Here is a 27,873-nt window from a genome sequence, read left to right on the forward strand (position 1 = left end):
AGCACCCAAGTCTTTCTGGGAGTTGTAGTGTCCCGGCGGTTTCCGCCTATTGCGTACCTTTTTCGTCCTTTCGTGGACAACAGCGCTACAGAGCCCCCTCTCAAGGACTGCCGACTCGGCGGTCGACCCGGCTTCCCCGGATGCTCCTCGTGGAAGCGAACCACCAACTCGGGACAATGGAGGTTTTGTTCGGGTTCCCAAGTGCGTTCCTCGACCCCAAACCCTTTCCAATGCACCAGATACTAAACCCTACCCCGGAACAGCCTTGAGTCTAACAGTTCCTGCACCTCATATTCCTCCAACCCATCCACTAGCACAGGAGGGGGTTGAACGGGTAGTCTAGTCTCTACGGGGCAGGGCTGGAGAAGGGACACATGAAACACGGGGTGGATATGCCAGGTGCGAGGAATGGACAATCTCATGGCCACAGGGTTTATCACTTCCTCGATACTGTAAGGCCCTATGTACTTGGGTTTTAGTTTGTTGATACCCCGGAGATGGAGATATCTCGTGGAAAGCCATACCTTGTCCCCCACCTCGTACCCTGGCTCAGGACTGCGTTTCGTGTCCGCATGTCTTTTCTGCTTTGCTTGGGCAGCTGCCAGATGATGAATGGCGACGATTTGGACCGCATGCAGATGAGCATGGTGTTCTTGGATGCTCGGCAGCTGTGATGCTACAGGCCATTCAAAAGGAAGAATGTTCGGGTGATAACCCAAAAGACAAAAGAAAGGGGAGCAGCCCAGAGTGGAGTGTTCGGTGTTATTGTAGGTGAACTCTGCCATCCACAGGAGGGTGACCCAGTCGACTGTGTTTTGGAGGGAAAAACATCGCAAATACTGCTCTATGGTCTGGTTGAGGCGTTCCGTTTTTCCGTCTGTTTGAGGGTGGTAACTCGTTGAGAGCCGGGCATCGATGGTTAGTGTTTTGCAAAGGGCCTTCCAGAAACGAGATGTAAACTGCGACCCCCTATCTGTAATGAAAACGGATGGGACACCATGGGCTCGCACGAGATGTTGCAGGATCACAAGTGCCAGTTCTGCGGAGGTGGGTATTCTCTCCAAAGGTACAAAATGGCCCATTTTGGTCAGATGGTCAACAAGGACCAGGATTGTAGTCTTTCCTTGACACAACGGCATTTCAACTATGAAGTCCATTGATACAGTGTGCCAAGGTTTGGGAGGAATGGGAATCGGGCGGAGCAACCCAGCGGGTCGGTTATGTATCGCCTTGCTTTGTGCGCACACCGAACAATTCCGGACGTATTTCTTTACGTCGTTCCTGAGGTTGGGCCACCAGAAAGACCGCTCTATGGTGGCAATAGTCTTATAGACACCCCAATGTCCTCCCAGCACAGAGTCGTGAGCCCACGTAAGTACCTGCATCTGTAGGCCAGGGTCCGGGACATACAAGGCATGGTGATGATACAAAAGGTCGTTGTTTTGTGTGCGCCCTAGAGGTTCTTCTTGGAGCCAGGTTGGGATATCGATGTCCGTCAACGACACCCTAATGTCCTCGAGGAAATCAGTGGAGGTGAGCAAGGCAATGGTGCTTTCGGGAAAGGCACCCTCAGACAGAATAGAAGGAGGTTCACTGGGTTCCATGGTGTCGGAGTCTGTGATATCCTGGTTCCTGGAAAGGGCATCGGCCTTCCCATTTTGTGGACCGGGACGATACTTGATCACGAAGTCGTAATCCGCGAAAAAGAGTGTCCATCGGAGTTGTCTTGGTGTGAGGGCTTTCGCCGTTTTCAAGAACAGAAGGTTCCTGTGATCCGTGTATATCTCAAAGGTATGCCGGGCCCCCCACAAGTAGTGTCTCCATTCTTCGCAGCCTCTTTTGATGGCGAGCAATTCTTTATCCGTGATGGAATAATTGATCTCGCTTGGGCTCAGTTTCTTTGAGTAATAGGCGACGGGATGTATTTGTCCCGTTGTCGGGTGTCTTTGGGACAAGACCCCTCCCAGAGCGAACTGGGATGCATCTGTTTCCAATATGAATGGCAGTTGGGCATCAGGATGGCGCAAAATGGGGGCTTGCGTGAAGCGCTCCTTGAGGGTGCGAAAGGAGAGATCTGCTTCTTCCCCCCACACAAATGGCACATTTTTTCGCAACAGACAGGAGATGGGATGAATAATCCTGGAAAAATCTTTTATAAATCTCCTGTAATAATTTGCAAAGCCCAGGAAACTCTGCACTGATTTAACGCTCCGTGGCGTAGCCCAGTTCTCGATGGCCTCTACTTTTCCAGTTTCCATCTGGAATCCGTTAGCGTTGATCACGTAGCCCAGAAAGGACACCTCGGGGACATGAAAGAGACACTTTTCAAGTTTGGCGTACAATTCGTTTTGTTGTAGGCGTTCTAGTACTTCAGTGACATGTTGTACGTGGTCTTGCATGGTCTTCGAATAGATGAGTATATCATCGATGTATACCATGCATATGGTATCTAACAATCCCCTTAGCACCTCATCCATGAAATATTGGAAGGCGGCAGGGGCGTTGCATAGACCAAATGGCATTACCCTATACTCAAAGAGCCCAAACTTGGTGCGGAATGCGGTCTTCCACTCGTCGCCTTGTTTTACGCGCACCAGATGGTAGGCCCCACGAAGGTCCAGCTTGGTGAAATAGCGGGCTCCTTTGATTTGATCCATCAGAACGGATATCAACGGAAGGGGGTATCTGTTTTTGACGGTGATACTATTCAGTGCTCTGTAGTCAATACAGGGTCTCAACTCATCACAATCCTTTTTCGGGATGAAAAATAAAGGGGAGGAAGCAGGGGAAGTGGAATGGCGAATGAATCCGGAGGCCATGTTTTCATCAATGTATTTTCTCAAATACTGGTTCTCTTTCTCTGCTAGAGCATAGACTCTACTGCATGGAATCGCTGCCCCGGGTAGAAGATCAATACAGCAATCGTACTCACGATGCGGGGGTAATCTAGTTGCCTGCTTCTTGTCAAATAGTGCATGAAACCTTTCATATTCTCTGGGTAAAGAGCTGGTCTTTTTCGGGGTTTCCGCACAGGATACCGCCAAATGATGCGCCCACGGGGTCTCTACGTCTTCGGCTATCTCCTGGAAACTTTTGCAGCAATGTTCCTTGCAGTAGGCCGAGTTCATCGTCACCGTTCGTGCTGACCAGCTTACATCAGGATCGTGGAGTGTCAGCCAGGGCATGCCGAGGATGAGGCGGAACTGTGGCGCCGCTATCATGTCAAATTGTATGAATTCATGGTGTTCTTCATGCTGCATGCGCAGAGGCACCGTATGTTTGGTTACTGGCCCAGAGGTCAAGGAAGAGCCGTCAACTGCTTTTACATTTTCTGGCTCCTTCTTTCTCTCCCACTCAATTCCCAGGGATGCAGCATACTCGAGGTCAATGTAGTTCCCTGTGGCCCCCGAATCCAGCAGGGCTTCCACATGAGTGACGTTGTTTCCTGCTATAAATAATGTCACCGGCATGTTTATATGGGCCACAGCTGGCATCATCGTGTTGGCAAGGAGAGAGGAGATCGATGTCTGTCTCACGTCCAACCCAGCGACCTCAGTCTGGGCCGGACTCTTTAGTTTTCCGACGTCTCCTTGGTTCCCATTATAACGGATTTTCTTGACCCCGGGTTTCTCTCCGGTTGCTGGGCCCTCGCTCTGCATTCACGTATGAAGTGCCCCCCTTTTCCACAATACAAACAAAGCTTCATCCTTCGTCTGCGATCCCGTTCTTCTGTTGTCAGAGGACCTCGGATCCCACCGATCTGCATCGGCTCGACACCCTCCGGATTCTTAGGACCTTCCTCCGACGATGGTTTTGGTTTGGGATACCATCCCTTCATGTCGCTCCGGTTTCGGTCTCCCCGCCTTTCCAGAAGGCGATGGTCGAGTTGGACTGTAAGATCTATCAAATCCTCGCAGTTGGCAGGCATTTGAACTACTTGTGATAGGACGTCCTTTAGCTCACTGCGAAGTCCTTGATAGAACAACGAGGTGCGTTTCTCCTGGGGCCAGTCTGTTTCAACCACCAGTCTATTGAAAGCGGTGATATAAGTCAAGAGGTCCTGTGACCCTTGGCGTAACGTGATAAGTTCCTTGTCCAAGGACAACATATGAGTCTTGCGGTCAAACAACCTCCGGAGAGCCGAACAGAAATCAGGGAAGTGATGCAACACCGGATCATTCTTCTCCATTAACGGGATTGTCCAACTAGCCGCGTTTCCACTCATATAGGACATCATAAAGGATGTTTTGGACGCGTCGTTCTGAAACACCGCAGGCTTGCACAAAAAGTGGAGCCGGCATTGATTTAGGAAGGTCTCAAATTTCTTTGGATCCCCATGAAAGCGTTCTGGTGGGGCAAGAGGAATGCCCGTGTTCTGTATGACATGCACCGTGGGTGTAGAGTCGGTGGAGGACTGAGGTATGGCATTGGGGACCGAGAACCCACCCCCTGATGCTCCCTGAGGAAGGGGTTGAGTCACTGGATGACCAGGGGGAGGCAGAGTTGCTTCTCTGATGTAGGAACCTGATCCCTGCCCTTTACGTACCATGCCCGCTACCTCTCTCCTCATGGTATTCATTTCTTTCTTCATCTCTTGGTTTTCTACACGCGATGCGTGTACCTCGTGTTGAAGCGCAGTAAGGCTTTCTACCAGCGAGGCTAACATAGTATTTGGTTCCATGGTCCAGGCTCGGCTTGTCTACTTGGGCTTGTCAATCTGTAACGGTTAGCAACCCACAGATATCCCACGCAGAGAAACCTTAAGCCACTAACCTTCAGGTACTGGCCGGCGGGGACCACAGCGCGAAGAATAGTATCCCAGTTCCCAAATAATGCCCACTCTCCCTGCACTATACTCATGCAAAGGACAGAAGGCACTCCAGGAAAAAGGGATAAAACAACGAAGGAGGATGTTGTTGCGAAGTACCCCTCTTGGTCTGGTCACTAGGGAAGGAGGTCTTCAGGTCACAACAAATACTGAGAAAACAAAAGGGAACAGACCATTAGTTCCCTGCCTACAGTTCGTAGAGTATAAAAGACTTCAAAGGGAAAACCGTACTTACAAAGAACATTAAGGGAGATGCCCAAAGAAAAGGATTCTGGATGATGTAGTACCGGTTCGGTAATACTGAGTCTCAAGTGTTCCTTTACCTCCAGGTCCCCTGAAAGGGAGGATAGGGGTGGTTTCGAATGGCACCTACTAGTTATTGTCACTAGAGGTAGTAAACGAAGGATGACAACAAAAGGACTGTAGCTCCACCTCTGGACTACGGAAAACAAACATAAACAGTATCTCTAGCACGGCCGTGCTCTACAGGTTCCTACCTCTAAAGTTCGAGAAGGAAAAAGATTCGGCGTCCTCCGAGCGGGAAGGCAAGCGTCCGCGCACCACTTGATCCGGCGTCCTCCTAGCGGGAAGGCAAGCGTCCGCGCACCACTCTATCCGGCGTCCTCCGTGCGGGAAGGCAAGCGTCCGCGCACCACTCTCTCCGACGTCCTCCTAGCGGGAAGGCAAGCGTCCGCGCACCACTCTCTCCGACGTCCTCCTAGCGGGAAGGCAAGCGTCCGCGCACCTCTCTCCGACGTCCTCCTAGCGGGAAGGCAAGCGTCCGCGCACCACTCTCTCCGACGTCCTCCTAGCGGGAAGGCAAGATTGACAAGCAAGGAGCTACGCTGGGGGATTGCATATATCTCCGTTCCCACAACCACTTCCGGTTTGCCAGCACCCAAGTCTTTCTGGGAGTTGTAGTGTCCCGGCGGTTTCCGCCTATTGCGTACCTTTTTCGTCCTTTCGTGGACAACAGCGCTACACCCTCAACAAATTCAACAAATCACAAACTTTCCGAATGTTGACCCTACTGGGTATTTTTCAATACCTCAATCCCGGAGAGTTCCTCTCCACTATCGACCTCCAAGATGCATATTTTCATGTGCCAATCCATCACAAACACAGAAAATATCTTTGCTTCACTGTCGGATTGAAGCACTTCCAGTTCAAGGTGTTGCCTTTCGGCCTTCGATCAGCGCCGAGAGTCTTCACAAAGATCATGGTTCCGGTCGCAGCTTTCCTTCGCTTGCAAGCATTCAATTTTACCCTTATCTGGACGATTGTCTAATAAAAGCTCAGACACGTCAAACAGCAAGACAGCATACTCAGACTTGCCTCTCACTTTTCCGCACCTTGGGCCTTTCTGTCAATCAGGAAAAGTCTCATCTTCGCCCCTCACAACAGAGAATCTTTCTAGGAGCCTTAAACGATTCTTGTCTGGCACAGGTGTTTGTATCACATGAGCGACAACTTCGCATACTAAATATGGTCGCTTTTCTAAAGTCAAAAAAGTCTGTTTCTGTCCGGATCTTTTCTGGGCATGGCCTCCTCTTGCATACATCTGATCCCGCACTGCAGACTTCACATGAGAGTCATACAGGAGGGGCTGGCTGTAGAGGCAAGATGGCGACCGTGTGAGACGGTCGAGAAGCAGCTCGTGTGAGGAGGAGCGCTATGGAGGATTAAGATCCCGTATTTTCCCCACAAATCGGAATTCGATGAAACGAAGTGAAGCATGAGTCTTTTACAACGTTAGACAGAGGAGAGCGGGCGAAAAAGAAGAATTATCAGAGCGAGCGCGGCTGGATGAAACTGACCTGTAGTCTGCCGCTGAAGCGGCTGCTCCTGGAGATCGTTCAGCTGACACGGCGGCTCAGAGGCGGAGCTGTCATCCGACCACGAGCGGAGGCTGCGGAGTTCGCGGAGCTGGTATTCAGCCTGGAAGCCTCGCGGAGTTTGGCTTGGAGACGGCGAACTCGGCAGAGAAGGAAGCTCTACGAGAAACAAGGGAAGGCGGCTTCAAACCTCCCATGTGGCGGAAAGGAGCAGACAAGGAGCGCTCTGGAGGGCGTCGGAGCTCTGCAGGGTGAGATAGAGACTGCCGAAAACAGTGATTCCCCAACCGGTAAGGAGACATTTGGGCCAGAGGAGAGGCGGAGGGCAATTATGGCTCCTAAGCCGAGCGCCAGTGCGAAGGCGGCTGCTAGGAGGAAGGCAGCAGCGGAGCTAGCGGAGGCATCGGACATTGATGGCGGTAAGGGGAAAAAACAAGGTTCCCCTCAAGTAAAAAAACCAGTACAGCAGGGCGCCAGTAAGGGAAACCCGGATAATTCGGGTACTATCCCAATATCGGATATTTTTCAAAAGATGAATAAGACCAAGGACATAAAAGAGCAAAAGGAAGATAACTTACAGGCTGCCCCTGCTGCCCTTGCTTCCCCTGGTGCCCCTGTTGCGGGGAATGAGGAGGCATCTCCGGGCACTACAGTGGAAGAGCTCGCCGACCAATTGAATACAGTAATAATGGGGGAAGGTGAACAACAATTGGAGGCGACAGCAGTAGCTCAGTTGGGGGATAGTAATTCACTTCACCCTGGCTTAGAAAAAATTCTGGAAGACAACACAGGGGGGAGTAGTTGCAGTAAAAAAGAGACACTGAGTGAGGCATTTTTTTCGGTATCTGAAGGCGGTGAATGGTCGGAGGATGGAGAGGATAGTTTGGGACAGGAGACCAGTGATATAGAGACTGGTAGCGACTTAGAACCCGAGGAAAGTAGTCCCCCAAATACAGCAGTAAAAATGGTGGTGAGAGCGAAAGTATCTAATCAAAGAAAAGATGTATCACAACCGAATGCCTCAGCAGATAGCCCAGAAGGAGACTCAGCACAAATGTCACTCTTGGAGGTTATTCACCAGGAGATACTGGCTCACAGAGAAGAATCACGGCAAGAAAGTCGGAGATCACAGGCGGCGGTTAGAAAAATGCAAGGGGTGGTGAGGAAACTTACTAAGGCCTGTGTGAACCTGGGGGAACGAGTGACCAATTTGGAAGATAGAGTGGTTTCCACAGAAGCTGATGCTGCAGCAGCAGTCGATAAAGTTGACACTCAAGCTAAAAATCTCACGGACATCCAATGGAAATTGGAGTCGTTAGAGAACAGATCGAGGCAAAATAATCTGCGTGTCCTGGGAATTCCGGAGGGGGCTGAGGGGTCAGACATGAAAACATTCATCGTTAAACTGTTTGTGTCCGCCTTCAAAGAACTGAAAGATTGGGATTTCGATAGGGAGATTCAGAGAGCGCATCGCACCCCAGCCAATATCTATAAAAAGGCTAAAGAGGGAGATAAACCCAGGGCGATATTAATTTTTTTGGGCAATTTCAACTTAAGACAAGCAATCTCTGAGAGGGCAAGGCCTGACAAAAAAAAGACAGTAGATGAATATACCTTTTTTGTCCGTCCGGACTTTTGCCATATTACAGTCGAGAGGCGTTGGAGGCTGAGGCAAATGATAAAACCTTTTCAGGACAAGGGCCTGCAGGCATATTTGATCAATCCTGCCCAGCTGAAAGTAATCCAGGGCGGAAAAGCATTTTATTTCTCCTCAGAGATTAAAGCCAAAGAGTTCCTGCAGTCATAGATGGAGCACTGGGAGTGCCAAAATGTACTAGTAAATTGCTAAATGAACTACTGAAATATTCTTAGGGGGAGTGATTAATTTTTGGGTGAGGTGTTTTCACTGAGGGAGTCTCAGGGGGGGAAAGGAAAAAAAAAAAAAGGGGAAATAAAAAAAAAAATGGTAAGGAAAAACAAAAGAAGGTGAGGGGTCTAGATAAAGAGTAAAATGTTGAAGCGCGATCTCTTCTCCTCACACCAAGCTGCAACCATCACGTGCACAGACCCGAGGTCTGAGCGCCTCTAGTCAAGCGGGGGGGGTGAGGGGAGGCCCCAATTTGGAGCCTAGGAGGGGGAGGGTGAGAGTGCAGAGGGAGGAGTGGGTGGGGGTGGGGAGGGAAGGGGGGGCGAAAATAATGAAAAAAAAATATGAGATGGAAAGGAATAGTTTTCAGGCTGATATCAGGTATCTGGATATGAGTTATTGTGGGAAAGGTAAACTCGCAAAATATGCCAGACATTAGAATATGTAGTATAAATGCAGGGGGGTTAAACGACTGGAAGAAACGGCAGAGATTGAGTCATCTGGTGAGATCGAATAATATTGACATAGTTTGTGTTCAGGAAACCCATATCCCCTGGAATAAAAGGAAGGTCTTGGAACTGTATGGGTTTACCATGATCGGATGTTCCACCCAGACATCAATGATAAGAGGAGTGGCTATATTAGCTAAGAATCATCTGGGCGGTGTTAAACGCATAAAAACGGATGGCTCGGGTAGATGGATCTTAGCGGAAATGAGTATGGGGTTTACATTATGTGTAATATATGGTCCAAATGAGGATGATCCTACGATGTTCGACAAACTAGAAGAGGAATTGGCCAACTGGACAGCCCCAATGATAGTATGTGGGGACATGAATATTTCTGTGGATTGGCAACAGGGGACTAATTTTACAGGCCGCAAACGTAAAGTTAATACAGCGATCAGTTCCATGATGCAATCCCATGGCCTGCTAGATGTATGGGGAGAAAAGATGCCAGGTGATCGTGGTTACACGTACTTCTCTCATCCAGCACAAAAGTATTCCAAGCTGGATTATTTTTTTATTACACAAGGGGAGATAGGTAAGGTAAATATTCAGAAATTACCTAGAGTAATTTCTGATCATAACCCTTTGATACTTTCTTATAAAGTTCCCAGTGTACTTAGGAAAATATCCAGATGGACTTTTGATAGAAAGTTATTAAATGATGAAAGGTTCTTAAAGCATATGAAAAGATGGACAAAAGAATTCTTTGATTGCAACAGATATAGTGCCTCCAGGAATGGGGTTTGGGAGTCGTTTAAAGCCGCATTAAGGGGGGAGACGATCAGCTGCTCATCGAGAATTAGGAAAGAGGACAAAATCAAGATAGATAAACTTACAGCAGATCTGGCAGAAAGAGAGAGATACCACATTGATGAAATAATAACTGGTAAGGACAGTAGAGAGACCACAAGAAATATGGCCAGGATTAAGGGGGACCTCTTAAAATTAATTACCCAAAAGGAGATTTGTGAATATCAGACTCAAAGAGCTAGGCGTTATGAGACAGGGGAGCAAGCTGGGAGAGCATTAGCATTACGCATAAGACAGGATCTGAATAGAAATAAAATTAGTAAGATGAAATTTAATGGGAGAGAGTAAAATGACCCAAAATCCATAGTACAGGTGTTTCAAGAGTTTTATCAAAAACTGTACGATCAGGAGCCGGGGGTGGTATCCCATATACAAGATCAATTTCCTATAACACCTAGGGTGGGGGAGGATGATAGAGACCGATTGGAAGCGAGTATAACAAGTGAGGAAATAATGAATGCTTTAAGTGAACTGGCATTGGGCAAAGCAGCTGGCCCAGATGGGATCCCAATCGAGGTCTACAGGGCTCTGAGTGAAGAAATTCTCCCAATTCTCGAGGATCTTTTTAATGGAGTTATATGTTCAGGTGTTATCCCTGATACGTGGAAGCAGACTAATATTGTGGTATTTAACAAAAAGGGGAAGCCAGAGGATAATCCCGGTTCATATAGGCCAATATCATTAATAAATACAGACGCGAAATTATACTCAAAAGTTTGGGCTAAGAGACTAGGAGGGATTATAGGTCATCTAGTGTCACCCTGGCAGCATGGGTTTGTCCCAGGGCGAGGTACCACCGAACATACAGCTAGGGCAATTACATTATTCGATGCTGTTACGGCTGCCGGGAGTGACATGGCCATGATTTTATTGGATGCCGAGAAGGCGTTTGATCGGGTTGTATGGAATTTTATGTGGGAGGTGTTGGAGAAAAGGGGTTTCGGAGAAAACTGTAGGAAAGGTATTAGGGCTATGTATGTGAACCCGGTGGCCAGAATTACCACCATGGGGCTCCAGTCAGAGGAGATTTCGATTAAAAGGGGCACACGTCAGGGTTGCCCGTGTTCACCCATTTTGTTTGCCTTATACATAGACCCTCTGATCAGGAAAATTGTGGCGACAGAGAGAATTTCCCCTGTTATATCTCACGGTCATACTACTAAGATCTTAGCATATGCTGATGATCTAGCAATAGTTACAAATAAACCGGATACTGCAATACAAGAATTAAACAACTTGGCTCAGCACTTTGGTATATATTCAGGATACAAACTTAACACTGATAAAACTATAATAATTTGCACAAAGAATATTCCGAAAAGAGATCAAAGATATGTTGATGCTGCGATTTATTTAGGAATCAAAATTAATGCTGATGTGGGTAAAATAACTCAGGAAAATTATCTGCCAGTATTAGCGGTGATTGAGAAAGATCTAAGGAGGATTGACGTTTTACATCTCTCCCTGATTGGACGAGTTAATGTACTCAAAATGACAATGTTTCCGAAATTGTTGTATTTATTCCGGGCTATCCCATTGCTAATTGATGAATCCCTGATGAAAAAAATGGACTCAGTTTTTTCACAGTTTCTCTGGCAATATGGGAAAGTTAGAAGGTCATTAGCTAAATTGTCATTACCAATAGAGAGAGGAGGGCTAGCAGCTCCTAATCTAAGGCTATACCATTGGGTATGCTTACTGTTACATATGAAACACCTACTATGCTTTAATATCCCTGATGATTCCCCTAGGGTCCCTACAATACATGAATTAGTAGTCGGTGAAAAAGCCAATGGAATTTTAACCCGGGAAGTGAGTGTTCAATTTTTCAAGAGGAGCAAAAGTAAGGTGATGCTAGGTGTATGGGGGGTTTGGAAGTTAATGTTGAAATTTCTTAAAATCCCCAAGATCAATGGAATTACAGACCTGTGGGATTCAACCCCATTCATACATCTGGGACAGAATAGAAATAGTGTTCTCTGGAAAAGGCAGGGTATTCGGTATTTGGGGGATGTTATGAATAAGGAAGAGATGTTGGAATTTGAGACCCTACAACAAAGATATGGTATCTCAGCGAATCACTGGATGTTGTATAACCAGTTAGAACAATCGGTGAAATCCATAAGACCCAGGATCTCTATTCAGGAGGTTAACCCGATTGTTCAGTATATAAGGAATGGGGGTAGGAAGATTAAAATAGGATATGGTTTCCTGTTACAGGCCATGGAAGAGGATGTTGTACAGGTGGAAAATGCTTGGGCTCTTAAAATTGGGGACCCAAATGTAGATGTGGACTATGCATTGGCATTGAATAAGAAAATTTTAAGAGCAACTAACCTAAAAGCTCAACATTATAAGATGATTTTTAATTTATACTACACACCCGCGAAACTGTATCAATGGGGTAAAAGGGATACGGACAGATGTCCAAGATGCGACCAAGGCCCAGCAGATTTAATCCATATGTTTTATTCTTGTCCAAATTTGAAACCGGTTTTAACTGAAATGGAGAAGTTTTTATCGGGGCTGCTAGAGGGCCAAATTCTTCTATCCCCAACGACTGTTTTAATTGGCAGGGACGAGAATCTTAATATTACTCAGGAAGCGGAAGCCTTTGTATTTTTGTGTGTTGCAGTATTAAGAATTTTAATAGCGGCAGCCTGGAAAGATCCAATAGCACCTTCATTCCAGATATGGTTAACTAGATTGCTTGGGATTCATAATATCGAGGATTGTTTATATAACTTTAAGGGACCAAAGAAGAAAGATTTTGGGAAAAAAATTTGGGCACCCCTTAGTAAATGGAGGGAATCAAGAGGATGAAATGGTTGAATCTATGTAGGCTTGTAAAAATCTGTTTAGATAAAGGTTTGATTTTGCCTTTTGTAAGATCTGAGATACTTTACCACTATTGGAGTATGTGTAAACATAAAAATAAGAAGCTAGTGTGTATCTAGAAATTGACCTTTTTTTAACCTCCGTGCATATTTTTCTGTTTTACCCAGTTGATAATCTATATCTATGTATGTATGTTTTCTGTTTTCTTTTTGTATTCTAATCCATCTCAATAGAAAAAAAAAAAAAAAAAGAAAAAAAGAGAGTCATACAGGAGGAGGTGGACACACAATGGAAACAAATTTCGGAGTCGTTCAACGACAAACTCTACCTGACCCTCAGCATACAAACAGCTTTGGAATGGTGGCCTCACCTTCCAAATATCGCAGCCTGTCGGCCCTTCCAGGAAACAGCTCCTATGCTTATCCTCACAACGGATGCTTCCTTGGAGGGTTGGGGGGCACACCACGCCGAAATGTCGGATTAAGGGCAAATGGACTGCTGCTCAACGCACATGGCATATAAATCGTCTAGAACTCTTGGCCATCTTCCTTGCCCTAAAATCTTTCCAGATGCTGATACAAGGCCAATCGCTGCTGGTACGGACAGACAACACCACCAGCATGCACTACCTCAACAAGCAGGGAGGTACGAGATCTCTTCTGCTTTCCAAGCAGGCGCAAGAAATCTGAAATTGGGCGATTCAACACCAGGTTCACCTGACAGCAGTTCACGTGCCGGGCGTCTCCAACACCCTTGCCGACTGTCTCAGCAGATCTCTGGCGGACAATCACGAGTGGGAACTCCACCAACCCACTCTGGAGTACATCTTTCGCCAGTTGGACCAACCACAGATGGGTCTGTTTGCGACCACAACCAACCGCTAATGCCTACGCTTTGCAAGTCGACATCCCCACAGAGAGTCGAGCGGGAATGCGTTTTCGATCAATTGCTCGAGCGAATTCGTCTATGCTTTTCCCCCGCTCCCTCTCGTTCCACGCCTGCTGCACAGGATGAAGCTTCAACCATGCCACTTCATACTGATTACGCCCAGGTGGCCACGTCGCCCGTGGTTCTCGGACCTCCTCCTATTGTCCCAGTGCGATCCGATACCTCTTTGCCCTCTGCCTCACCTGCTCACCATGAATGAAGGACGGATTTGCCATCCGGATCCGGCATATCTCCAACTGCATGCTTGGAACCTGAACACAATGAGTTCGCAGGTCTGAATATCACTCCGGAGTGCAGGAAAGTGCTGGCTCTTCTACCATTAAAACATATCAATTGAAATGGAAGCGTTTTTGTGTTTGGTGTCACAAGGAAGCCCTTGATCCAATGCACGCCAAGCCAGAGCAAATCCTGCCTTTTTTCTTATCTCTAGCGAAGTCAGGACTTTCTCATTCCACTCTTAAAGTCTTTCTGGCAGCGATTTCCTGCTTTCGTCATGATGGCACCACATCTCTGTATTCCTCTCGGATAATTCAACAGTTCTTCAGAGGTCTCTTTCAAATGTATTCGCCCATACGTCATCCGCCGCCTTCGTGGCGCTTGAATCTGGTTTTATCTCAGCTCCTTCTACCTCCTTTTGAACCCATCCATTCAGCGGACTTAAAATTCTTCACGTGGAAGGTTGATCTTCTATTCGCGCTTACATCATCAAGGCGAGTAAGTGACATCCAAGCATTCACAATTCAACCTCCATATTTTAAACTCTCCAAGGACGCTGTTACTTTACGGACAAATCCGAAATGTATTCCCAAAGTTCCTTCGGATTTCCATCTGAATGAGCCAGTCATTCTCAGAACTTTCTTCCCAAACCCTCAGTCTCCCGCTGAGCGTTCTCTGCATTCCTTAGATTTAAACCGTTGCCTGAAATTCTACATTCAGCGCACCGCTCCTTTTCGAAAATCAGACCAGCTCTTTGTAGCCTATTGCCGAATATGCAAAGGACAGCCAGTTACTAAACAATCCATTACTAGATGGATTTCTTCTGCCATCTCTTTCTGCCATTGCCGGGCCGGGAAGCCTCTCTCTGCTCCTGTGCGAGCACACTCGACAAGGGCTGTGGCATCATCTACCGCCCTCTTTGCTGGAGTGCCTCTGCGCCAGATCTGCAGAGCTGCAACGTGGTCGAGCAGACACACGTTTACGAGGCACTACTGTCTGGAGTCAGCGGACGCCGCAGACGCTGCTGTGGGCCAAGCTGTGCTATGAAATCTTTTTAACTAAGGTGAGCCTCGGTTGCTTTCCGCCTCCTGTCATAAAAGGTTTTGCCATATGTCTAAATGTATGCATGTATGCTATATTAATTATACTATGGTTTTACTTACCTGGTTTTGAAATGCCTTTTATGACTCATGTATTACTTTACTGCTTTCTACTCTTATTCAAGCATGTGAATCTATGAAAGACACCCCTAATACTGGAGAAGAACATTAGTTACTTACCTGTAAACTGTGGTTCTCCAGATTGGTGTCTTTCATAGATTCACCTGCGACCCACCCTTCCCCCCCTCAGAGGCTCTCTTCTCCTCATGCACTCTTGGTCACTTTGGTGCTACGAAAATCTGAGGGCTTGAGCTTCTGAGGGGAAGGTTCTAAAGGGTGCTGTTGCCTGATTGGCTGGAATGTGGACTATTATAATGACTATGATATGTTACTAAAGTGAATCCTCCCTTTAAGGCTTCTATGGGCCTTTTTTTCAGTTCTATTGTACTTTTAACTTTACGTTATATATTTTTTATGTATTACATTTCTTATGCACATGTATGATTATATAATTTTCTATATGTATATATATATATATATATATATATATATATATATATATATATATATATATATATATATATATATATATATATATATATATATATATATATATATTATTTTTACTACTATTTTATGTACCGTGGGACTCCCACTTCGACGACGGGGAATATTCAAGCATGTGAATCTATGAAAGACACCAATACTGGAGAACCACAGTTTACATGTAAGTAACTAATGTTGAGGTATACGTATACTGTAAGTTGGAAAAAACTCTGATACATTTTTATGTTAGCTTTCTTTTATGTTTATTGCTGCAAAATATATTTACAATTATGTTGCATTCTATGCCGCATTGCTGGATTTATGTGTTTCAGCATATGTCAGTATTTAAACATTGTCTGGTCTTTAAAACTTCCCTGCAGATAAGCACCGTGAAAGAGTATATGGCCTACAGAAAGATACCGAAAGAATTACGCTTGCGAATATTTGATTACTATGAAACCAGGTACCAAGGGAAGTGGTTTAACGAACAGGACATTATCAGCCAAATGTCAGAGTCCCTGAAGGAGGTAAATATCAATTGGCACATGAACACATAATTGGAGTTTGATTATGGTATAATACGTTATAAAGCCGGCTTCATAATGTGTGATTGATGACAGTTGATGTCACGCTATCAAGTATGTTTGACAGGGACTCAAAGTGATAACTACTACATAAAACTGTGGAATAGCATCCCTGTTAGGTTGACAGAGAAGCTACTTTGGTTTATCCAAGATATATATCTTTTAATCACATGAATTGTCCTAGATTCTGACATTTTTTCCATAGATTCACGTAATTGGTAAAATATATATTGCCATTTATTATTATCAGAGAGGGTATCTGTTAGACCCAGCCTCGTGGCGTGGTCCTCCCTGACCCATAGCAACACCCTGTAGGAAGGTGGATATCTGACTATGGTTGCCCCCAACTTTTTGCCTGGTGTTTTGCTGGTTTTTCGACTTAGTTGACCTGGGACCCTGCTATTCAGGACCCCAAGCCCACTGCTCTCTCTGTAAAATGGATTGCATGTACCTTAGGAGCATATCTAATTGGATACTGAGTCACCTTATCAGTCCCTGTACAGTGTACCTTAGGTACCCAGGGCATAGGCGCACCCAGGGCCTACCAGGGGCTGCAGCATGTATTATGCCACCCCTGGCTGGCCATCCCAATCTGACACAACTGGCTGATCAATCAGCTGGGGCAAGGTGGTGTAATCACCCTTTGCTTTAGATATAGTATCCCTATATCTAACCCTAAAATGGACACATATCCTCCTATCAGTCACTGCTATGGCAGGCCTTATCAATCCTGAAGGCAGAGTGCTTGGAATTATGTGAGATGGTGCTCTAGCATGAGCTGAGCCTGTCTGCAGCTTTCGGAACCAAGTCCTTTAGCTGTTTCCATGATAACGCTATACCATATACTCTTAAGTGCATTATAATCCTCGCGGTTATTACCAACTTTGGTATAACATTATCAAAACATGTCGAGTAAGGTGTCATACGAATTGGAATACTACCCCCTCGCCAATTCTGGCGACGGGGGTAGCATTCCAACGTTCTAGAGGGACACGACATGTATGTAACTGTGAACCCCGGTTAAAGTTAACTTCAGCATCACAAAATGGATGCTGCCACCACAGACACAAGTCTGACCTCCTGCTGCTGGGAGTCCTTCCAGCGAGGGAGGCTTGGACAAAGGGTTTCCTGCCTTGGGAGGTGCTAGCACCACCCCAGACAGGATTTTGTGTATTAGGTAGGACAGGGCTGAAAGGAATGAGACATGCCTGGGGCACACAAGGTGTCCTGTGCATACTCCGGTCTAAACCAGTTCCTGGGGCACTCCAGCCCCAGAGCTGGCGCAAGACCGGGCAAAGGATAGGGGTTGTACCCACCCCCCTTCCTGGTCCCACCCAGAGGAGGGACCTAGTCGTAGTACAGCCCCCTTTAGCCGGATAAAGGTAGGAGCTGGTCCCATTCCAAATTAGATTATCCTGAACAACTTTACAAGAAAAAACTCTGGACTTCGACGTTCTGCTCCACAGAAGACTGAAGAAATCTCCCTTGTGGGCAAGGAGTGTCCACCCTGCACAAGCAGGCACCATCAGCGTCTTCCCTTTGTCGTCTTCCTTCCCGGATCCAGACTTCAGAGCCCGACGAGACCCGGATTCCCAGGCCTCTCAGACCTCTACCTACATCTGCAGCACAGATGAGATCCGTGGGTGTGACGAGACACGTGGGACTGGCCATCTTGAAAGAAGCAGCACTTCGCTCCAGCACGACTTCTGAGGTAACCTCGTCCAAGTGCTTTGGGGACTGAGAAGCCCCAACCCCGAGCAGCTCCTGCACCGAAGACCAGCCCTCCAGCATCCACGAGATCTGCGTGGGGCCCTTCTGCCTGTTTGCTGCTCGACGCGTTGTCTGGTCACTTGCCGGCTGGCTAGTGACCTCCTAGACGACGAAACCCGAAATCTTCACTGCTGGTCTGGTTGCTCCAGACTTACACTCGCTCCCTTCCAAAAGAGGAGCACCCCAGACCCTCCTGGTCCACTCCAGACGCCGTTTCCACTCACTGCGTGGGTTGCCTTTGCCAAGGCCTGTTGACTCCGAATTCGAAGCTGACCCCGCCGACAGCGAGAGCCTGCGTGGGACAGCTCGTGCCTCCATCCTGGTCGTCGAAGACACCACCTGGTCCACGTTGCTGCAGAAACAAGCGTCCACCCTCACCAGATCGCGACAACGACATCTGGTTCCACTCCTGGTTCCACTTCAGTCACTGGCTAGTGACTTTAAACATTGTCCCCTCGCTTTCAGGTTCTTCTCTTCACTGATCCACCCTTGGATCACACCGGACATCTTCCTCCTGATCGCCTGCAGCATCTTTTTCTAGGCTCCATAGACTTCAACGCCGGAACCCGGCACAACTTGGCACCTATGCACCCGCAGCCCGTGGGTGAGGTAACACGAGCATTTCGGTGCTCCAGGGTGGCTTGACTCTCCTAGAGTCCAGATCCACAGTCGTTTTAGTTCTACCTAGTCAGGATTGTCCGTACTCACCTTTTTCTTGAACTGTACTGTCCATTGACACTGTTACGCATCTCGCGTGTGAGTTCACACTCTGCACACGCGTTCTGCGGGCCTCCTATTACCTACCTAGAGTTAGTATAGCGTGGTCCCAGTGATCCTACAGCCTCTGGACAGCTCCATTCCTATTATCGACTTTCACATTCCACTTACTTAGTATATGGTTTGTCGTGCCCCTAGGGCACCATTGTAATTTGCGCAACTTAAACTTATTTTCTAAAGAGTTTGTCGTGTGCTTAGCCCTCTGATCTCATAAAGAGTTCAGAGGTGTATGTTAGTTAATAAATACTTGTTTATTTTCATAACAACCTGTGTGGTGTCCTTTCACTTGGTATTCAGGGAGTTATATGTGGTAAAACAGCTGGCTTCACATGCCAAAAGAGTTTAGCCTAAGATTGCTTTGTCCATGCTACCACTAGGATAGCTGGTCTATAAGGTTGACTTACAACAAATCACCATAAGGGTTGTTTGGACTGATACAAGGTGATCACTAGAACTAGTGAGCATCATATATCAGGCCAACTTCTCACACACCCTTCCGAGCTTACACCACAACAGACCCCTGAGTCCCCCGTCCTAACCAACCCGTCCCTCCACGTTAAGTCCTGACCCTTCCTGGACTTCCCAGCCCGTGCCTCCATCTTCCCGGCCCGTAGGCCCTGTGTGCCCACTTTTCGGCACCTAAGATGGCTGCCCGAGCCAGCCGAGAGGCGCCACCCTGGCGGGAGGACCGAACGCTCCCCGCGAGTGAGAAAGGGAGGAGCAGTATCCTTCACACCTCCGACCTCTCTTCGAGAAGTGGGTTTCGATCGCCCCTCCGGCCGCCCGGAGGGCTGTCTCCACGCCTGCTGTGTGTCTAGGACTCCTCCCGAACCCCACCTGAATGGGTCAAAGGGCGCGTGGCAGGAAACCCCAAGAAGCGGCCCCCAGCTGCCAAGTTCCCTGCCGACCAGACTCCGGAGATCAAAGAGGAGCAGTCCTATAACTGGGGATGCTCCGGGACTATCGACAGATTCGATCCTGGAACGACGAGAGCCCTGTTGACGTGGTCGTGGCTCATTTGGCAGAGAAGGACTTCTGCCGGAACCACCTGAGCCCTGCTGAGTGACTCGCGGCTCCCCTGCAACTTTGAACAACCGAGCCCTGCTGAGTGACTCGCGGCTCCCCTGAAGAACGGAAGACCTCCAACATCTTGCTTGAGCCCTGCTGAGTGACTCGCGGCTCTTTGACTCTCCTGGCCCGGCCAGACCCTGAAATAGTGACTCGCGTCTCTGCTGCAATTTTGAACCACCGAGCCCTGCTGAGTGACTCGCGGCTCCCTTGCAACTTTGAAACTCCTGAGCCCTGCTGAGTGGCTCGCGGCTCCCCTGAAGAACGGAAGGGAAGACCTCCAACACTTTGCTTGAGCCCTGCTGAGTGACTCGCGGCTCTTTGACTCTCCTGGCCCGGCCGGACCCTGAAAGATCGCCCCGTATCCCCCGGCTCGAGGATTGAGAGCTGTGCGTTGGGTACGCAACGATATTGACACTGATCTCATAAGACTGTCCCGCTAGCCCTACTCTGACCACGACTCTTTGAGCGCTTGCTGTACTTGTACTACCGGCTTTCTCTGATCATAAGGATCCCTTGAATCACGAGATAAAGAAACGTTCTTAAGAAGCTACGTTTTGGTGTCTCTTTGTCGTGTGTGCTTGTGTGGTGTGTACGATCCTAGATTCGAGACTCTCCCCCTGAGGAGTCTCCCCCCAGTGCTCGTCTTCATATCTAGGGAGGTGGGTCCCAGGGTGGTCAGGTACCCTTCCTGCCCTCCCCTGAGGTCGCCTTCGAACATTGGTGGCAAGCGACGGGATACGAGCCGCAATCTAGAGATCGTACAGTACACGACTAACGCACTACCAAGCAAAGACGATGGAAGAAACCACCATGAGTATCATCAAAACTGACGCAAGTACGGCATTCCGTGTAGAACAACTGGAGGACTACACACACAAAGAACTAAAGGAATTCTGCAAAGAACTAGGAATCGCTATCACTGGCCTCAACACAAAAGAAGACATGCAGAAAGCATTAAAAACTTGGGTGGAGTCCGGAACCCCCCGCACAGAAGGAGCGGCGGCGCCGGGACACCCCCAGACAGAAAACGGCAGCAGCCCGGTACGAAGCACTGTACCAGACGGGGGCCTATCCCCGGAAGCGCTAGCAGATCGAGAAAGAAGTCGCCACCATGAGCTCGAGATGGCGAAACTAAAGATCGAAGGAGAAGTAAAATTAGCAGAAAAGAAATTGGCGGTCGAGCAAATGAAGGCACAAGGAGAACTAGAGGAGAAGAAACTCCAGCGGGAGCATGAAGGGAGGAGACCTCAGCTGGAACACGAGCGAAGCTTGAAGGAGCTCGAACTCAAGGCAAGGAATGAAGAGAACCGGCCCCTGGGGAACCGAGAGACCGTCCCCCCGGCCGAGCCAAAGGTCCACATCCCCAAGGATGTAGTCAAAGAGTATTACAAAAATGACGACATCCAGCAATGGTTCAAGGCCTACGAAGTCGCCATGACCTCCCACCGAGTCCCACAGAAGGATTGGGGGGCCGGATTGTGGGGTCGATTCCTGAGCGAGGGGAGGGACAGCCTGCTCGATCTACCATCCTCCGAGCAGACTTCCTACAGCCACAAGAAGGAGGCCCTCCTGACGAGGTACGGCCTCACCACTGAAATGTACCGCCAGCGGTTCCGGGATTGCAAGAAGATTCCTGGCACCACCTGGGTCGAGTACTGTAGGAGAGTAGGGTCTGCAATCCTATGATCACCCAGATTTTTTGCTTTTGTTTCACTGGTTTACGACTTTCTCTGGCTGTGGGCCTGCCAATCAGACCCACAGCCTGGCTGTTCTCTTTCTAAATTACAAACATGTACCCTAGGTGCATTTACCAATTGGTACTGGGCCACCTTATCAGACCCTGTAACTCAGGGCATAGGTGTACCCAGGGCTGCCAGGGGCTGCAGCATGTGTTATGCCACCCCTGGCTGGCCTCCTAAATTTGACACAACTGGCTGCATGACAGCTGGGGCAAAGTCGTGTAATCACCCTTTGCTGTAGGTGTAGTATACCTATACCTAACCCTAAAATGGACACACAGATTCCTATCAGTCACTCCTATGGCAGGCCTTGACAATCCTGAAGGCAGAGTGCTTGGAATCGTGTGAGATGGTGCTCTGGCATGAGCTGAGCCTGTCTGCAGCTTGCGGAACCAAGTCCTAATAGCTGTTCCATGATATCGCATACCATATACTCTTAAGTGCATTATGATCCTCGCGGTTAAATGCTAACTTTGGTATTGCTTTATCAAAACATGTTGAGTAAGGTGTCATACGAATTGGAATACTAACCCCTCGCCAATGCTGGCGACGGGTTTAGCATTCTACCCTTCTAGAGGGACACGACATGTATGTAACTGTGAACGCCGGTTAAAGTTAACTGAAGCCTCAGCTCCACAAAATGGATGCTGCCACCACAGACACGAGTCTGACCTCCTGCTGCTGGGAGTCCTTCCAGCGAGGGAGGCCTGGACAAAGGGTTTCCTGTCCGGGGCGGTGCTAGCACCGTCCCAGACATGGTTTTGTGTATCCTGGGTAGGCAGGGCTTTTCAGGAAGGTGACTGCTGAGTGGCACCCCGGTGCTCACTACGCATAGGCCGGTCAGAACCAGTTCCAGGGGCACACCAGCCCCTGGCTTGGGGAAAGTCCGGCATGGCAGAGGGGTGTAACCACCCCCCTCCTAGTCCCACCCATAGGCAGGACCTAGTCACCGTGTCAGCCCCCTTTTTTAGTATAAAGATGGGAGCGGGCCCCCTGTTCAGATTAGATCATCTTTGGAATCAAGACACGACTTTCTTCTAAAGGACTTCAAGATTTCTTCCTCAAGATTCTCCCTTGTGGCTAAGGAGTAGTCACCCTGCATCAAGCGGGCACCATCCTAAGAACACTGCGGTCTGCTGCAAGTCCTTCTTCACGAATCCGACGACCCAGCTCGACGAGACCCGGCTTCCCTGGCACCTCTGACCTCTACTCACCTCTACAGCAAAGCTGAGAACCGTGAGTGCGACGAGACCTCGAGGGACCGACGATCGCCAAGACTGCACGACTTCTTTGTAACAAGCCCACCGAGTCTTCCACTGGTGAGTGCTTTGGGGTCCGAGAAGCCCCAACCCTGCGCAGCTCCAGCACCCAAGATCAGCCTCCCTGCATCTCCACGATCTGCGTGGGGCCCTTCTGCTGTTTGCTGTGCACCGCGTTGTTTGGCTACTAGCCGGCTGGCTTGTGGCCTTCTGAACGACGCCCGACTACATCACTGCTGCTGGTCTGGTTGCTCCAGACTGGCCCTTGCTTCCTTCTTCAAGAGAGGCACCCCAGACCCCCCTGGTCCACCCCAGACGCCAGTTTAGGTCCACCGCGTGGGCTTGAATTTGCCAAGGCTTTGTTGCCCAATCCTGGGTCCAGCGACGCCGACAGCTTCTATCTTCGTGGGACAGCTCGCTCCTCCATCCTGGTCGCCGACAACGCCTCCTGGTCCGTGAGATCTCCGAGCACAGCGTCACCCACTCGCCTAGTCGAGGTGGCTACCATCCGGTGCCCTCCTGGTGCCCACTGACTACTGGTTAGTAGTCTCGAACTTGGTCCCCTCTGCTTTCAGGTGTCATCTTCCATCGATCCAGGCTTGGATCCACCGAACTTTCTTCACTGGTCGCCTGCCAGCAACTTCTTTCTTCCAGGCTCCTGGTCCGTCAACGAGGATTCCCGACGTCCTTTGAGTCCTATGCAGCTGCAGCCCCTGGGCTAGGTAACTTCGGCATTTCGGTGCCCCAGCATAGCCTCAGTATCCAAGGGTCAGAATCCACTTTCGTTTTCTTCCTACCAGGTCGGGTTCGCCCGAGAACACTAACTTTGCAATTCCAAGCTACCATAGACTTTGTCCCGCATCTCGCGTGAGAGTGCACACACTGCACCCGAGTCCCCTGGGTCTCCTAGAAGTAATCTAACGATTCTATAGTCAAGTCCTAGCGATTCCAAAGGCTATTAGTACTGTACTTACCTGCTAGTAATTTCGCATTCCACTTTCAGAGTATATGGTTTTCCGTGCCCCTCGGGCATTTGTATATACTGTGCTAACTTAAGTATTTTCGTAAGAGTTTTGGTTTGTGCTTAGTACCCTGTCCTCATAAAGAGTACAGGGCTGTTGTGATTCTTAATAAATATCTTGTTTATTTTCATAACACTTGTGTGGTGTCCTTTCACTGGGTATTCAAGGGGTATATGTGTGGTAAACAGCTGGCTTAACACGCCCTCTCGAGTCTTTAGCCTTAGACTGCTCGTATCCACACTACTAGGATAGCTGGTCTATAAGGTTGACTTACAACCAATCATCAATAAGGGTTGCTGGACTGATACATAGTGTTCACTAGAATAGTGAGCACTGCATATCAGGCCACCTTCTCACATTGGTGGCAGCGGTGGGATTTGAGCTTGCTGTTGTTTTACCACACGTATCCTAAGAATATCTTGTTGAAAGATCACATAAGTACTGGTAGTACATATAACTAAGCTTAGAATACTCTGAGTTCTACTGAACCAGCTGTTGCAGCTCCTCAAGGCTTAGCACACCTTGGCTGCAACTCTTAGCAAGGGATCAGTAGGTAAACACATAGTGTAGGTAGGTGCATCACTTACACCACACTAGAAACAGTATGTCAGACAAAGGAGGAAACACTGAGTCTCCCCTTGTGTCAGTCAACCCTCCACAGGTCATTCCTTCCAGATATACTGTGCTTAGCTTCCATGAGTTACGACAAGTGTGTACCTCTAGGAAGATTAAGCAAGGGGCTAACCCCACCACCTCCTTTCTGATTGGTCTCCTGGAGACTTATGATGCCAGAAAGGCTGAGAGACTTCTTAGCCCTTCTAATCCAGAAGGAGGCATGCCTCCCCTCGAGGGAACCAGAGGAGACCCTGACCTAATCCACCTCTCCATTGAGAATGAAAATGGGGAGGAGGATGAGGATGAGGATCCCTCTGGGGATGAGGCAGACAAGGGACAGGTAGAAGTCGTTAGACTAACCAGGTCCAACTTAAGCAAACATGACAGTGGTACTGGGGGACCCCTGGGGCCACTATCAGGTCAGCTTAACACTGGGAATGGACGAGCCAGATCTCTATCAAGAGGCTCTGGCAGATCCCTTCAAACCAATGGCTCTCACAACTCTTCTCAAAGAGGGATGACATCCCCTCAGAGGAGAGTGTATGAAGCTAAAGAAAGGGCAGCCAATCTGAGGATTGAAAGGGAAGAACTTGCCCTGGCCAAAGAAAGGCTTGCCTTTGCTAGAGAGCAACAGTTAAGTGGGGTAGTCCCCACTGGTGGCAGCATTGTACCTAGCAATAGGGAAAGGAGTTTTGATACAAAGCACCTTGGTAAGATAGTGCCCCCCTTTAAACAAGGGGATGACATCCACAAATGGATTACTGCTTTGGAGAGGGCCTGCACTGTGCAAGGTGTTCCCCAGAGCCAGTGGGCAGCTATCTTGTGGCTCTCCTTTGAAGGTAAAGGAAGAGACAAGCTCCTCACCACAAGGGTAGAGGATGCTAACAATTACCAAGTCTTGAAGAATACACTGGTTGAAGGGTTTGGCCTAACCACTGAGCAGTACAGGGTGCTGTTCAGGGATACCCAGAAAACTCAGTCTCAAGATTGGTCTGACTTTGTAGATTGTGCCACTAAGGCTTTTGAGGGCTGGTTGCTGGGCAGTAAGGTTACTGATTATAAAGGATTGTACAATTTGATGATGAGAGAACAAATTTTAAACAATTGTCAGAACCAGTTGTTGCATCAGCATCTTGTTGACTCAGATCTGACCTCTCCCCAAGAATTGGGAAAGAAGGCAGGCAGATGGGTTAGAACAAGAGTTAAACAGAACCAGGGCTAGAATCAAGGTGGTCAGAAGAAAGCAGACCAGAAGGGTAAAGATTCTAAGGGGGAACAAAATGACCAGAAGTCTTCGACAGGTCCCCAACAACCCAAAGAGGGTGGGGGTCAGGCTCCCCAAAAGAAGAAAGAAGGCCAATCTAAAAGGTGGTGCCAATACTGCAAAAGTAAAACTCACTGGTTTAGTGAGTGCACCAAGAAAGGAGGAGGGCAGACTCCTGCCACTGCAGCCCCTAAGGCACCTGTGCCCCCTAGTACAGCCAGCAGTGGTAGTGCACCTCCCAAGGGTTTAGTAGGGTTAACCCTGGGTTCTAAGGGGTGTGACAACTTAGTTGGTACACTCACTCAGGCTGTCCTTGTCAGTACAGGGGATATGGATATGTCCCCTGACATAAGTCCCAATACTTTGGGCAAATACAGACAGACACCTTTCATTAATGGAAAAATGGCTCAGGCCTATAGGGACACTTGTGCCAGTGTCACAATGGTGACACCTAACTTTGTGGACCCTGGACAAATCATGCCAGGTACAGAATTCCTGGTGACCAATGCAAGCAATGTCACTACCAATCACAGTATGGCAATTGTAGCTTTCTCCTGGGGAGGGGTAACTGGCCAAAAGAAGGTTGTAGTTAGTTCAGACCTCCCAGTGGATTGTTTGTTGGGCAATGATTTGGAGTCATCACAATGGTCAGAAGTGGAGCAGAGGACTCACATGGAAATGTTAGGCTTTCCAGCACATGTGTTTGCTGTGACCAGGTCACAGGTCAGGAAATGCCCCACTGAACAGGTGCTGGATCCTGGAACAATGGACCAGACACCTTCCAAGAAAAAGAGCAGTAGGGTTAAGGCTGTGCCTTCCCCCTTGCCCCAGGTTGAGGATCAAGTCTCAGAGGAGGCTGACCTACAGGAATTGAGGGAAACTGAGCCCAGAGAGTTTGAACTTGATCAAGTTGAATTCTTGGGTTCAGGGGGACCCTCAAGGGAAGACCTGGGGAGGGACCAGTTAAGCTGCCCTTCTCTTGAACCCCTCAGACAGCAGGCTGCTGCTGAGGCTGCTGGGAACGCCACAGGTACCCACAAGGTATACTGGGAAGATGGACTCCTGTACACTGAGTCAAGAGACCCCAAGCCTGGCATGACCAGGAGGCTGGTTGTACCCTTGTCTCAGAGAGGTTTCCTACTTACCTTGGCCCACGAGATTCCCTTAGCAGGTCACTTAGGCCAGACAAAGACTTGGGACAGGCTTGTCTCACACTTTCACTGGCCTCACATGAATGAGGATACCAAGGAGTTTTGTCGCTCCTGTGTCACTTGCCAAGCCAGTGGTAAGTCAGGTGGCACAACAAAGGCCCCCTTATACCAATGCCTGTGGTGGGGGTGCCCTTTGAAAGAGTGGGGATTGACATTGTTGGTCCAATGGAACCCCGGACAGCATCAGGGCACAAGTTTATACTGGTGGTAGTGGATCATGCCACCAGGTATCCTGAAGCTATTCCACTTAGGACCACCACAGCCCCTGTGGTGGCAAGGGCCCTTGTTGGAGTGTTCTCCAGAGTGGGCTTCCCTAAGGAGGTTGTCTCTGACAGAGGTGCAAACTTCATGTCAAGCTACTTAACTGCTATGTGGAAGGAATGTGGTGTCAATTACAAATTCACTACACCCTATCATCCACAATGCAATGGGCTTGTTGAAAGGTTCAACAGGACCCTAAAAGGGATGATTCATGGACTACCTGAAAAGCTCAGGCGTAGATGGGATGTCCTGATTCCCTGCCTTCTGTTTGCTTACAGAGAGGTCCCACAAAAGGGGGTTGGCTACAGCCCTTTTGAACTTTTGTATGGGCATCCTGTGAGAGGCCCCCTGTGTTTGGTGAAGGAAGGATGGGAGAGACCTCTCAAAAAGCCTGCAACCAGCATAGTGGACTATGTACTTGGTCTCCGCTCCAGGATGGCTGAGTATATGGAGAAGGCATCAGAAAACCTTAAGGCCAGTCAAGAACTCCAAAAAGCTTGGCATGACCAAAAGGCTGTCCTGACTGTTTACCAGCCTGGACAGAAGGTGTGGGTGTTGGAGCCAGTGGCCCCAGCAGCACTCAAAGACAAATGGTCTGGGCCCCACACAATTCTTGAGCAAAAGGGAGAGGTCACCTACCTGGTGGACCTTGGGACTCCCAGGAGCCCCCACAGGGTGCTCCATGTCAACAGGCTCAAAGCATATGTCGACAGGAAGGACATGAGCTTGCTCATGGCCATAGATGAGGGACAGGAGGAAGAGAGTGACCCTCTCCCAGACCTGCTCACTCAGAATCCTGATGA

General features: G+C 48.6%; 1 protein-coding gene across 1 annotated transcript in view; it reads left to right on the top strand.

Annotated features, from left to right (window-relative positions):
• Positions 1-27,873, top strand: part of LOC147699006 (potassium/sodium hyperpolarization-activated cyclic nucleotide-gated channel 2-like) — a 1,915,905-nt gene that overhangs the window by 1,395,327 nt on the left and 492,705 nt on the right. Inside the window, exon 8 of the mRNA XM_086933539.1 lies at positions 15,878-16,024. Within this exon, the coding sequence (XP_086789665.1) occupies positions 15,878-16,024 (147 nt within the window). The remainder of the gene's footprint in view (positions 1-15,877; positions 16,025-27,873) is intronic.

This window comes from Lissotriton vulgaris, chromosome 8 (assembly GCF_964263255.1).
Source record: "Lissotriton vulgaris chromosome 8, aLisVul1.2, whole genome shotgun sequence".
NCBI lineage: Eukaryota > Metazoa > Chordata > Amphibia > Caudata > Salamandridae > Lissotriton > Lissotriton vulgaris.